The sequence below is a fragment of the Thermothielavioides terrestris genome, chromosome 3 (assembly GCF_000226115.1).
Source record: "Thermothielavioides terrestris NRRL 8126 chromosome 3, complete sequence".
Classification (NCBI taxonomy): Eukaryota; Fungi; Ascomycota; class Sordariomycetes; order Sordariales; family Chaetomiaceae; genus Thermothielavioides; species Thermothielavioides terrestris.
In genome coordinates this window covers 4,591,454-4,603,533 of record NC_016459.1, presented here as the reverse complement: position 1 = coordinate 4,603,533, position 12,080 = coordinate 4,591,454, and the positions used below count along the sequence as shown (strand labels likewise).

The following is a 12,080-nucleotide window of genomic DNA, read 5'->3' as shown; positions in this document are numbered from 1 at the left end:
GTTCGTTCTTGAGCTACATCGCCGTGTCGTTCAGAGGCGCGAGTTCCGCAACCTACGTCTCTTTAATCATCACAGCCGGGATGGAATACGAGGCCTTCCACCTGAACCCCTGAAGTCATAACTCGTGCGGTGCTCGTGCTGCGTATGTACAACGTCTCTTCGCAAGCGACACACCAAGGACGATATCCAGTAGCACCATTGCCCGGGCCATGGCAGACCGCCAGACGCTGTACCACCGCTGACGCAACTGGGAGACACACGGGTGGGACGGAAGGATTAAGCTTGCTAAACCACTGAGTCGCACCGCCGTCAGCTTCGCGGCATGCCCCTGGGGACCTGAGAAAGTGAAGGGGAGTAGCGATGGAATTCCCCGAACACCAACAATCAACGGATCCGGGCTGGGCCCTCAGGTCAAGGGACGGAAGGATGAGCATTGGTAGCATAAAGCCAGCTCTATTACGTGGATCATGTACATACAATGCGAGAGGCCCAAAATGTACCCTGTCCCAGCACACCCCCCCTCTATCTGGGTACAAGATGGCCAAACATCCCACCCAGATCGCCAGTCTATACCCAGTTGGCGGCATGTCAACCAGAAATCCGTGTCCATAAACGCCAAAAAATCACCATCCAACCGTCTAGGCAAGGCCGCTGTATCCAACAGAGGCTCACGTGGTGCGATCCAAATGCCGTGACCAAACCAGTTCAATTCTTCCTCTCCAAATGGTGTCGGCCACCGCCGCGACTTACCCGAATGGCCGGGCGAGTATGCTCGTCCTTGAGGACAACAGGCCGCAAGCATCATGCGAGGGCAGGGAGCCCCGCAGCTTGCTCTTCCCGGCAGCAGGCATCATCCATCAGCCCTCGTGCCGGTCGCCCAGAGCCTCTAACCGTCGACCTTGACGTCGGGCCAGCGGATCGTGCTGCAGCTGTCCTGTTTCGCGATCCAGGCGTGGATCTTCTCCACGTCCCAGCCGCTCATGACGCGCTTGCTGTCCTCCTCCTCGCGCTTGACCGGCTTGCCCATGATGAAGGAGCCGGCCATGCTGCAGACGCCGTCCTGGTACCTGTACCGGAAGCAGTCCTCGTCGGGCAGGCTCTTGCACGCGGCGCCGCAGGCCTCGAACGACAGGTGCGCCTTCTTCTCGTACTCGTTGTACTCCTCTGCCTTCTTCATGCGCCCGAGCTTCCAGTCGTCCCCCTTGTGGGCCTCCCTGTCCAGGTAGAAGCGGTGGTCGGCCATGTTATCCCAGTCCTCGCGCGTCGCGTTGAGGTGCGGCGCGAGGAACTCCTCGTAGATGTCCTTCATGAGCAGCGGGCGGGACACGCCCGCGTCGGCGAGCGCGCGCAGCTTGCGGCGCTCGAAGTGCCAGAAGGTGTTGATCTCCTCGGCGTTCATGTGGTGCATCGTCACGATCGGGTGGCACCAATGGTAGGGGCCGAAGGGGAGGGTCGCCGGCTTCTCGCCGTTAATTGTGGGCCACTGGAAGGGGAGAGAGGCGGTGTTAGCATGGGTTGGTCGAGTAGGATGATGTAGCATAAGATCGAAGGATTGATGCCAAATCGGATTGATGCCGAATCGACCCCCCTGGTCCTCCAACCGGGGAGAGGAGGAAATAGAAAAAGAGCAAGACGGGTCAACTTACCATCTGCTGCACCCCAACATCAGTCTTGTTCTTCAGGGCGAGCGCGAAGATGTAATCGCCGCAGCACTCGCCCTTCGCGCGCACATCCCACTGATTCCCAACGCCCTTGTTCTTGCCCACGAAGTCCTCCATGGCCGCCTTGCTGACGAGATAGCCGGAGCCGCCGTGGCCGAAGCTGAAGTTGTTGATCATGGTGACGCTTCCGAGGTACAGCTTCTTGGTCGGGTCGAGTTTCTTCAGCCACTGCATCAGGTTCGGCCACAGCACGTACGTGTCGGCGTCGACGAACAGGTACCAGTCGTAGCCGGGGCGCATGGCGTACGACTTCTCGGCGATGTGGACGTTCTTGTACTTGTCAAGGTTCCAGCCTTCGCGGGCGGGATTCCCCAGCTTGTTGCAGTTCTCCTGGTCGACGAGACACCACTTCTGGCGGCGGTACAGGTCGAAGTCGGAGTTGCCCTCCTGCGCCTCGGCCAATACAGTCGACAAGCTGTCGTGGATCGGGTGGCCGCCGATGTTCTGGTCCATGTCGCTGAAGATGAGAAAGTCGGGCAGGCAGCGGAGCATCGTCATCAGCTGCGTGGGCACGCGCGCGTAGGCTTCCGACGCGCCCGTCTTCATGACCAGCAGCACCTTGCTCGTGTCGGGGAAGCCCTCGCACGCGGGGTCGGCGGAGGGCACCGGCGCGGCTGGAGGAGGGGCACCCGTCCAGTCGCATTGGCTGGAATTTCTATCCCCTCGATCGCCCTGGGGTGCCTGGTGGCTCTTGTGAGGGTCGCGGTGGTAGAAGGGCTCATCGAAGCCCGACCAGGTCGTTATCCTGGACGTGTACAGGAGAACGAGGATGCTGACCGTAACCACGGCGATGATGACAGTCGACTTTCGCATCGGCATCTTGAGGGGCAGGCGGACGCGGTCGAGGCGACAGCATTTCCCCGCCGTCTGCGTTCACGAGCGCATCAAGGGGATTCGAAATTTTGCGTTGCGATCGAAAAGGGAAGGGTGTGCGATTGAGCAGCGGACAACTGTCAGAACGGCGCAGGCTGCCATGGGAAATGACTGGTGGCGCAGGAAAATACGACCTAGTGGAAAGGTTCAGCTGGAAGCCCTGCTGGTGCGACTCTCCTGGGGGTGGCGCCAGCGGCGTTTGGTTCGGCGCTGGCGATTGGGTGGTGGGGGCCGATCCATTGCTGGCCCGGGAGACATGGATCTCATCGACACGCTAACGAAGTTGCCTGGGAGCACTCCACTAGTGCAATGTACATAGTGTAGTATACGGAGTACAGTCCGCGACAGAGTCAATCCTTACTCAGGAACCGACCCCCTTAAATCCACTACGCAGATTCCTTATTTCCACTACTCACCAGGGACGGTCCGTGCGCACCCACCAAAACTTGGCAACAAGTGTCACCACGCTCCCTAGCTGACATACCACAACAGGAATTGCGATAGGAACTGCTAAGAAATTCAAACGGTCAACGGCCACGTTGCTTACTAAAGGAGAGAGCATTTGCAAAGACAGAGAAAGAGCTGTGTTAGGTGTTAACCAAATAAGTCTCTTATCGATAAGAGGTCTTATCGATAAGATTACTGTCACGTGATTAGGTAGTAGGCGGTTAAGAGAGCTGTGTTAGGTGTTAACCAAATAAGTCTCTTATCGATAAGAGGTCTTATCGATAAGACGGGGAGCAGTTCGTTGGTGATTGGTGGGTACGCACGGACCATCGCTGGTGAGCAGTGGAAATAAGGAATCTGCGTAGTGGATTTAAGGGGGTCGCTCAGGAACTGCTTCTGGGGCCGTGGAAAGGGAGCTGGCCCCCACTGCAGTGCCGCGAGAAATCCGGTCACATCGTTTCAAAGCGCCGAATCCGGGCGTGAATTGGGCGATCCATGACGTGGGATGGGCGATCCCGAGGATCCTTCAGCGGGACAGGTTATGCGAAGCAACAAAACCTTGGAACCCTCAAGGTCGAATTGTCGCCTTTGCACGTCTACACTAGTTACCCAACTCTTCGATGCAGAAAAATGCAGTTCCTTTCTCTCTGTGGCATGTTTGCCGAGGGTCATACGGAATGCACTCGAGCAGGTCGGAAGCTTTTCCCTCAGCCGAAGCAGCAAGTGAGATTTGGTACTCCGTATTCCGTGCAGAATAAGCACGGAGGGTCCTTGCATCAGCCCCTTTTCCCAATGCGGCGAGGCGCCGACCGAACTTTCGAGATCAGGCCTTGAGCCTTTCTTGGCTGCAGCACTGAGCAGCGCATGACAAGAGGACTCGTCGGAGTTGCTTGGCGAAGTTCGGTAAACTGATCCTTCCCTGTTCTTGCAACTCGGTACCTACGCAGCACTGCTCCTGTTTCTCTTGTAAATCGTATTCAAACCTGAAACCATCGAACAAATTGATGTTAACGTTACACTACTACCGACCCATGTGCTGCATCCCGCGCTTCCAGATTCCGACCCGGAAATGTGGGCGCTATTTTTAGCGTCGCGGATAACCTTGACACGGTTGTATGGTCGTGACTCTCCGGAGTACAAGTGTAAAACCTCCGGTGCCGTCACTTGAGAGAGGAACGAAGGCAGAGGTTGCCGGCCGAAGCGACGATGGCAGGGGCGAGGGCACAATGCACTCTTCCCGAAACTGCGCTGTACGGATTACTGAAGGCAAGCAATGCACAGCGATGGGCGGGGGAAGAGATAACCTTAACCTTGCTAGGTCGGGTATTTGGCTCATGTCTGCGTCGCACACCATCTGCCACCAAGTATGCGAATCTCTTCTGCACTACGTTCCACCTTCCCTCGCGTCCTACATCCGGGTCCAGCAGCCCGTCCGCGATGAAGACACCGCGCTATTGCAATGCGCAAGGCCAACTCCTTGCCTACTTGACGCTCGCTCTGTCCACCTTGCGGATTACATGATCACAGCAATCACTGTCGAAACCTGCCCCACCTCGGTTCCCAGCCCGTGGGATATGATGCGGGGCGGGCCAGCCCACTATCGAACAGGCCAGCCCGGATCCGTTGTGAACACGCTAAGCTCATTCGGGGGTTGGTAAACGATGGCAGGCACAGAAGCCAAAGGACGCCGGCAAAGCACACCTACTGCGGACATCACGGAGGAGTGGAAGCCGCTCTCCGCTCGGGGTCCGGGTCGTCGGTCCTGAGCGCCGTTTGAAGATTCTCAGTCTGGGTTGCTCCCGAGAGAGACCAAGACGGGATTTGAGAGAAGGAAATGCGCAAACCCTAGTGGGCTTGACGCTCTGAGTAGAGCAAGCCAGGCCTTGATTCCCTTTTTCCAGGCCAGCTGAAGCCTCACGAGACAAGCGAGACGATGTCGACTGCGGACGCGACTGCGAGGAATGGAACGAGATCGGTAACTGTGCAGTCGCAACAAGAGCCTAGGTGGGCCGGGCAGCGCTTGCTGACCGCGGAAACCACTGCTTCAATCACAAGGCGCGGGCAACCTGAATGGCCGACTCGCCTTGCATACTGGTGGCCCAGGACGGTCGATCTGGCCGGTCTGGGGATGACTGGCAGTTCTCTGCCCGGCCGGGTCGGCCGTGAACCCCACTTGCACTTGTTGGCTGTGAGAGAGCATGTGCTGGTTGCCGTTGCCTCTGTTGCATTGCTGTGGGTGCACCAGCATTGCGCGGGTGATGCAACACCCGTGACCGCTCGGGGAGCTGGGCATGACTGCTTGCCGTGCGGAACCCTTCCCGAAGCCCAGGGTCACTGTGTCAAGCACCGCGGCGAACAGGTACTAGGTAAGTACGCCGCCAAATCCGGAGCCTCCGCGAGCTGGAAAGGGTGGGGTGATACACTCGTCGTCTGCTGAGTGCAAGCGCTGCTTTGAGACGACATTCCCGTCTCAACCTCGGCATGGCCGCATGGGCGGTGGGTGCTAGCTGAGCATCTTCGGGTCGCATCGCTTGGGGCACGTAGCGGCCATCCAAGCCGCACCATGCTTCTCGCGTCTAAGACCGCAGCCACCCGCGTCCAGGCGAACCCCGCGGGCTCTGCGCAGTCACGACGGCGTGGGCAATGCGTCCGTAGCTTAACGCGTCTGTTGACAGCGCTGTCGCGAGATCATTGGTGCATTTTTCGGATCGTGGTTCCAAGCAAGCGGGATAAGCGCCGTGTCTGGGTCCCGACCGACACTCCGGCCAATACCGGCGTCCTTCAACTGCGTGTTGGTTCGAGCAGGCGCTTCTGCGCACATCGCAACCACTTCATTCGTTCGCCATCACGCTAACCTCCATCGTAGCTCTGTGACCAGACCGGTCGCAGAGGAAAGGCTTTCTGGCAGGCATACCGTGGCGAAGAGTTGCAGATGAGTTGAGGAAACAGCTCAACAGTGGCCACGATGGACGCTGAGGGTAATAAGACCTTGCTTGGGCACCCATTCGGACTCCTCATTCCAGGTCGTAAACTCTGTGCGTGCCGCCGGAACAGCTAGCGGCTTGCCTTGCGCTTTGTGAGTTCGGCTCAGTTGCCAATATGGCGACCTGGGGGCGGCCCGTTGGCCAGCGGAATGCATCTTCCGATCGGAGAGACGAGTACGCCGAAAGCATCCAGAGACAGTACCTGTGGAGCTCACCGAACGGAACCCAGCCCGATTTCTCAGAGTCCTTCACGGACGGAGACGAGATACTCATCTCGTGGAACGCGCTCAACAACAGCATCTACGACCTGTGGCTCACAAGCTGGAAGATGGGCCCCGACTTGGTAGCGCTGTGCCTGGCCAGTAAGTCTCGGACCAACCTTTGCACGGCAAGGCGCTGGGCTCACAAATACGGCCAACCAGGGGCAGTCAACATCGGGCATGATGGAAACCTCAAGCTTGTCACATCCAACCCTCCGCCGGCGCAGATGGCCAACCAGACCGAATATGTCCTCCGCTTCAAGCCGCCGACGAGTCAAGGCGGGTTTGTGGCGTCGGACCCGGACCTTTCGAGTCCGGGCTTTTTGCTCTTGAGGTCTTCCGTGGTCGGCGAAGGAGTTCCCAGCGTAGCGGCATCTACCATGGCAACGGCATCACCGACGGGATTCCAGGCGACGCCTTCGAGGGAAATCATCACCTCGACTCCGGCTTCGGAGGGGTCGACGCCGGACATGTCCCCAGCTGCAGCCGCAGGGCTGACGATTGGGCTGGTATTAGCCGTGGCATTGCTGGCGGCGATCGAAGTGGCCTATCTCCTGTGGCGGAGAAAGAGGCGGCGGGAAAGACACGAGGACGGCACGCCGACGCCAAGCCGCAGGAGGCTGAAGCGGCTGGGAGAGGGCGGGTCGGGTCGCGGATTGTTCGTCGAGGTGGACAAGGCTGAAATGGCCATCAACGACGCGCTTTTGCTGTCGCCCGAGCTGCCGGGCGACTCGGACTGGGGGGAGAGGCTGGTGCATGAACTGAGGGGATCCAGACTGGGCAGGGGAAATTCTCCTGGGCGGGCGCTGACGATAAACAGTTCGGTGGTCGAGTTGGAGGCAGGACGCGGTTGAAGAGGGTCGACAAGATGCTGGATCAACTGCCTGTGGTTAGTCCTCCACGGTAACCCCTGCCGCAGCAATGTGTGCAGTCAGAGTCCCGGGTCACGAAACGTTAATTAAAGAGCAATCGCAATATGTTTCGCCTCGCTATAGCTCCTCAGCGTTCCCAAGCCGGGGAAAAGAGCGTGCTTTGACCTTCTTCATTCCCTTCGGCGTCACCGATGGCTGTTGTTATGTCGTTGCCTCGGAACCGGAGGCGAATGGCGGCTTGAAGTTGCAACAGCCTGTCACTAGACCGAAATTGCAGGGCGGCCTGAGTTGGCTGATGAAGCCCCTCTCTCTGGGGTAGCTAGCGTTAGCGCCATCTATTTTTAACAGAGAGCCCAATTGCCGACCCGTGATTGCGTTAACGGCAGTTAGTGCGATCTCTCAAGCTCCATATCGATAGGTAGCGAGCCTTTGGAGAGGGTCTGGGCAGGCTCCTGCCACGCCTCCCAGGGCTGCCTACCTCAGGTAGCGTAGTCTGGGCCCAAACAGCGCACTTACGCCCCGCTGCTTCCAAACGTGGGAGACCCACCGAAGGTTGTGCTGCCGTCATCATGTGGTTCCCCAGCCTTCCATTCCGGTCATTCCTCCCACCGTCCTTTGTGTCAGCCTCTGCGTCAGCAGAAAGGCCTTCTGGCGCTGGATTTCTGCCGGCGGCTGCCCTCGGTCCTATTCTTCCTCTCGCTACATTCTTTATCCCCGACAGGTTTCTCCCTTCCGTTCGTCACTCGCTTATTCAGACGAGTCTTCAAGGCATCACTTAAGTGTGTGGGCCTCGAGACGCTTCGTTTTCCGGCGCGGCCGTTCTTCGCGGACACTTCTTCCCGAGCATCTCCCAAGCAAATCCGAGACCTACGAGCCCGCCGACTTCATTTGTCATCCAAGTCCATGGTACAGACGCGTATCTCCACTTTACAACGATCCGATATCAACCGCAAACTCCCGCCTTGAGGGCCTGCATGTGGCGCGAGCCGCTTGTTTTGGAAGAACCCCGCATCACTGACCACGATGAGGCGCGCATCGCTGGACCTCAGCGAGCCTGCTCGGAACATCGAGGAGTCGAACGGGCAGCCATCTGCAGGCACGGCTGACGCTGCCGCTGCCGCTGACGGCTCCCTGCCGGCGCCCGCCGAAGAAATGGAGCTGGCCGAGGAAATGGACCTGGCCGAAGGCGAGGGTGAAAACACGAAGGTCTACCCCCTGCCTCCACACATCGCCGCCCGACTGTTCTACCGCCCGACAAACCAGACCCGCCGCAAGGACAGCGCCGCTTCGTCGCGCCGGAACAGCATATCCTCTGCACATTCCCGCTCCTCGCACGGCTGTGGCCGCAGCGGAGGGCCGCAGAGCAAATATGTCGCACAGCATCTGCGCCGCGCCTCGATTCTCGAGGATCGAAAGGCGCGGCTTGCCGACCGTGCTGCCCATGCCGAAAAGGTGCGCCTCCGGGCGGCGCTCGCCAAGGCCATGGCCAGGAACACCAGTGCGAGCGAGGAGAGGGCGCTTGCCGCCGCGCAGGCGCGGGAGCGCAACCTCGCTGAGATTGCCGCTGCATGTGCCGAGGAAGTCAGACGCGCCAAAGCGGTGGCCGAAGCCATGAAGGAAAAACGCGAGCAAGAGATGCGCAAGATGAGGCTGCAGATGGAAGAGCGGCTTGCCGAGGCCGAGCGGCGGCGGGAAGAGCTGCGCAACCGGAACGTGGCGAAAGCCAGGGGGAGGGAGCGAGGACAGAGTCTCGGAACCCGGAAGCCTATGTCGGTTGAGGTCATGCCTGGGGTCAAGGAGGTCAAGGAACACGAACCCAGGCCCCTCACCGTCGAAGCTGCTGCCTCGAAGATTCAGTGGGTCTGGAGGGCTAGAAAGCGGAAGCAGACTGTTGCCGAGTTCTCGGCACTGGGATTGTCGCTGGACGCGGTCAGAGGGACTTCATTTGATGAAGTCACCATGCTGCTGTCCCAGGAGAAGGTGCTGCTCTTGACAGCGCGTATCCTCCGCATCTGCGGACTCAACGAAGGCGATCCCGGCTTGGTGGAGGAGATGGCTGCTGTACGGTCTTTCCTGAGTGCCTTCCTCATCCTGGGCCATCCATCCCAGGTGCTCAGCAACAAGGAGGAACCAGAAGTCCCTGAAGAGACAGGGCCAAGCTATGCACAACCCATTCCCAAAGACAATCTGGCCAACCCCCAATCGCAAGAATTGGTGGGCAAGGCCAGAGATTTGCTGGTTTTGTTCGAGAACATCCTGGGGCGCCTGACCGCTTTCAACAACTACACAGCACCCCCGGCTCTGATGGCGGCTTTTCCAGAGGTGTACGCAACCTTCTACAACGCGTTGATTGCGTGGAAGGCGCGAGACTCCAGCTCTCTCATCGACTTGATGGTAATGCAGTTCGTCGAGCTAGACGCCATTTGGGAGTCCGTCAAAGACACGACGGACGGCTCGGTGGATCAGGTGTACAAGGAGAGCATCCGGAATAACCAACTTCTCCTGCTCGTGCGGATCAAGAAGCTCGCTGGCCCGGCCAAAGGGAAGCAACTGGTCGCAGACGCCGTAAGGGCCGCGCGCAAGGCACGGGCGAAGAAGCCAGTCGGCGATACGAGGCCGCGTGTTGCAGACCATTCGGTCACGGAGACGGCAATGGGGGTCCTTGGCGTGGAAGAGCACCACAATCAGCCATCGCAGACGCAGACGCCGACGCCCCCGGCTACGCCGTCGAGAAAGGCTGAGCCGTTCAAGATCAGCATCGTGCTCCCCAGCGGAAAGAGCCTGTTGCCCGAGAACAGGATCGTGGTCCACGAGTTGGCCATCAACAAGGAGTTCCGCACCGAAGCCCACGAATACCATGAGCAGCAGATGCATCTGTTTGCGCCTCTCTTCGACGAGATGCGGTCGACGATGCAGGCGCACAACCAGGAAGCCCACTTTTTCCTGCTGCTCAAGGCTGCCGAGCTGATCCGAGACAAGCTGCAGCGGCTCGTCAAGCCCGGCAACTCCATGCATACCTTCATTGGTGAACTGCTGGATACGGAGATCGCCCGACGCCAATTCACAATGGGAAGCTTCTCCTACGAGAAGTTTTTCCAGGCCATGGGGTCGCTGCTCCCGAAACTCTGTGCGCCAGTCAGAGACGACGAAGTCAAGACGCTCGTCGAGGTGAAGCTCAGCCAGGGCAGTTACGTTGACCGCCTCGAGGCGCTGAACTCCTTCATCGATGTCATGCTTAGCGACTATGCGAACTACCTACTACAGCTCGCAGCGCCGCAGCTCATCCAGCATGCGCCGGCGTATGAGGCAAAGGCTTTCGCGGCCGACATCGAAGCCGGCATTCACGACCTGTCCGTCGCAAGCCGGGCATGGCGCGCGGCACGGCAGAAAATCCTCGCCGAGACGTCTCGTCGAGATTCTGAGGGCAGTACCCAAGCGGCCTCCCGCCCCACGGCGAATCGCATCTACGCCCAACTTCTTGTCGACCTGTTTACACAGGTCTCTCCAGTCCCACGGGAGGACATGCCCGAAATGTTGCGCCTCGACCACATGCGCGTCCTCGAAGCAGGGCGTGTGACCCGACACATCATCACCACTGGGGCGATCCTGCTGCAGTGCAAAAACCTCTTGAAGCGCGACGTCCGGGCTCCCTGGAGGCAGGAGGCGCAGCGCATCCTCGCGGTGCTCGAAAAGAGCGAGGACCCACGCGCCGAGATAACACCTGAAGTCGCCGCCGAGGGCATCATCGCCGCGCTCGAGGCAGGGCGGTCGATGCCGGCGGCAACGAAGCAGCACCTCCGGGGGATGGTGCACAAGTTCCTCGCCGCCAGCGCCGAGGTGGCGGCGCCTTCGCAGAGGGGCCGCGACATTCAGGAGCCGGTGTTGAGGCTGCTGCTGAACCGGCTGCGCGGACACCTACTGGCGAGGCTGACGGCTGCATCGGCGAGCGAGAAAGTCAAGGCGACCAGCACGGCCGGTGAGAAGCTGGCGTCGCTGGGGCTGGCCGAGTTTGTGGACAAGGTCAGGGACATGTTGGATATGATGGGCCGCGTGTCCGCTGTGGACCGGGACGCGCACGGCACATGGTGGGATCAGGTCGCCGAAGCGGCTGAGGCGGAGGATGCTGGCTCGCGGCTGGCTTCCCCTGCGCGCTGAAGCAGATTGCGGATTGGGTTAGCGGGGATCGGATACCATGCATATTCCGGGGCATTTGGAAGGGGGCGTGTTGGCATTGGGATTCTCTGCGTGGTGCACGATGGAATGGACTCGGACTGCTTGCAGCTTTCTTCTCGGCTCGGTTGCCACATTGCTTTCACTGGCTGTTTTGCTTTCTGTTGTTGCTGCACCTCGGTTTGTTTTCTGCGCTTGGCGTTGGGCTGGTCGGGGTTATTAGCTTGAGGGGGTTCGATTGATCCAAACTTGGTTGCAAACATTGTTGGGCCATCAAGCCCAAGACCCAACTACATGGAAACGGGCAAGAGCGTGGTATCGAGACAGCGGAATGGACATGCATGTCAGAGCATCTTTCTCACCACGGATTTCCATCTGTTTCTTGTGATTCCACCTTGGCCCCTTTGCATCCGTGGAAGTTGTTTGTTTCAATGAGCGGATATCGACGGGTCCTGGTGCTTCCACAGGTGTTCCGGCCAAACAAAATGCAAGCAAAGCTCCACCCTCTCCTGAATGTATGCAGCAGGGGCCTGCCCAAAACACACAGCGACTGTGGGGTTCAAACCCGCGACATCCACATGTCCGGACCCTCCTTCCATCTTCGCGTTGCTCGAACCAAGCTACGCCCCGAAGTGGAAGCTGCATTCGTGACTTTTCATCGCCGGATGCCTGTTTGAGCCTTGCGCGCGCTCCAATTACGTTTCTTTCGTGTGCTGCTGACGCGCTGCTGGGGTGAAATTCCGGCGCTGCAAC

General features: G+C 59.2%; 3 protein-coding genes across 3 annotated transcripts; 2 read left to right on the top strand and 1 right to left on the bottom strand.

Moving 5' to 3' along the window:
• Positions 1-265: 265 nt before the first annotated feature.
• Positions 266-2,791, bottom strand: THITE_2118057 (glycosyltransferase family 31 protein). Its single transcript, XM_003654806.1, has 2 exons — positions 1,647-2,791; positions 266-1,483 (listed from the first exon to the last, which is right to left on the bottom strand). Exons 1-2 carry the CDS (start codon positions 2,538-2,540, stop codon positions 887-889), a joined length of 1,491 nt encoding a protein of 496 aa, XP_003654854.1. The 5' UTR covers positions 2,541-2,791; the 3' UTR covers positions 266-886.
• A 3,349-nt stretch (positions 2,792-6,140) lies between these two features.
• Positions 6,141-7,139, top strand: THITE_117250 (uncharacterized protein; the record flags this gene model as incomplete). Its single annotated transcript, XM_003654805.1, has 2 exons — positions 6,141-6,387; positions 6,448-7,139. 2 exons carry the CDS (start codon positions 6,141-6,143, stop codon positions 7,137-7,139), a joined length of 939 nt encoding a protein of 312 aa, XP_003654853.1.
• Positions 7,140-8,058: 919 nt separating this feature from the next.
• On the top strand, positions 8,059-11,456 carry THITE_2118055 (uncharacterized protein). The gene has a single exon (XM_003654804.1). It carries the CDS (start codon positions 8,181-8,183, stop codon positions 11,310-11,312), a length of 3,132 nt encoding a protein of 1,043 aa, XP_003654852.1. The 5' UTR covers positions 8,059-8,180; the 3' UTR covers positions 11,313-11,456.
• The last annotated feature ends 624 nt before the right edge of the window (positions 11,457-12,080 follow it).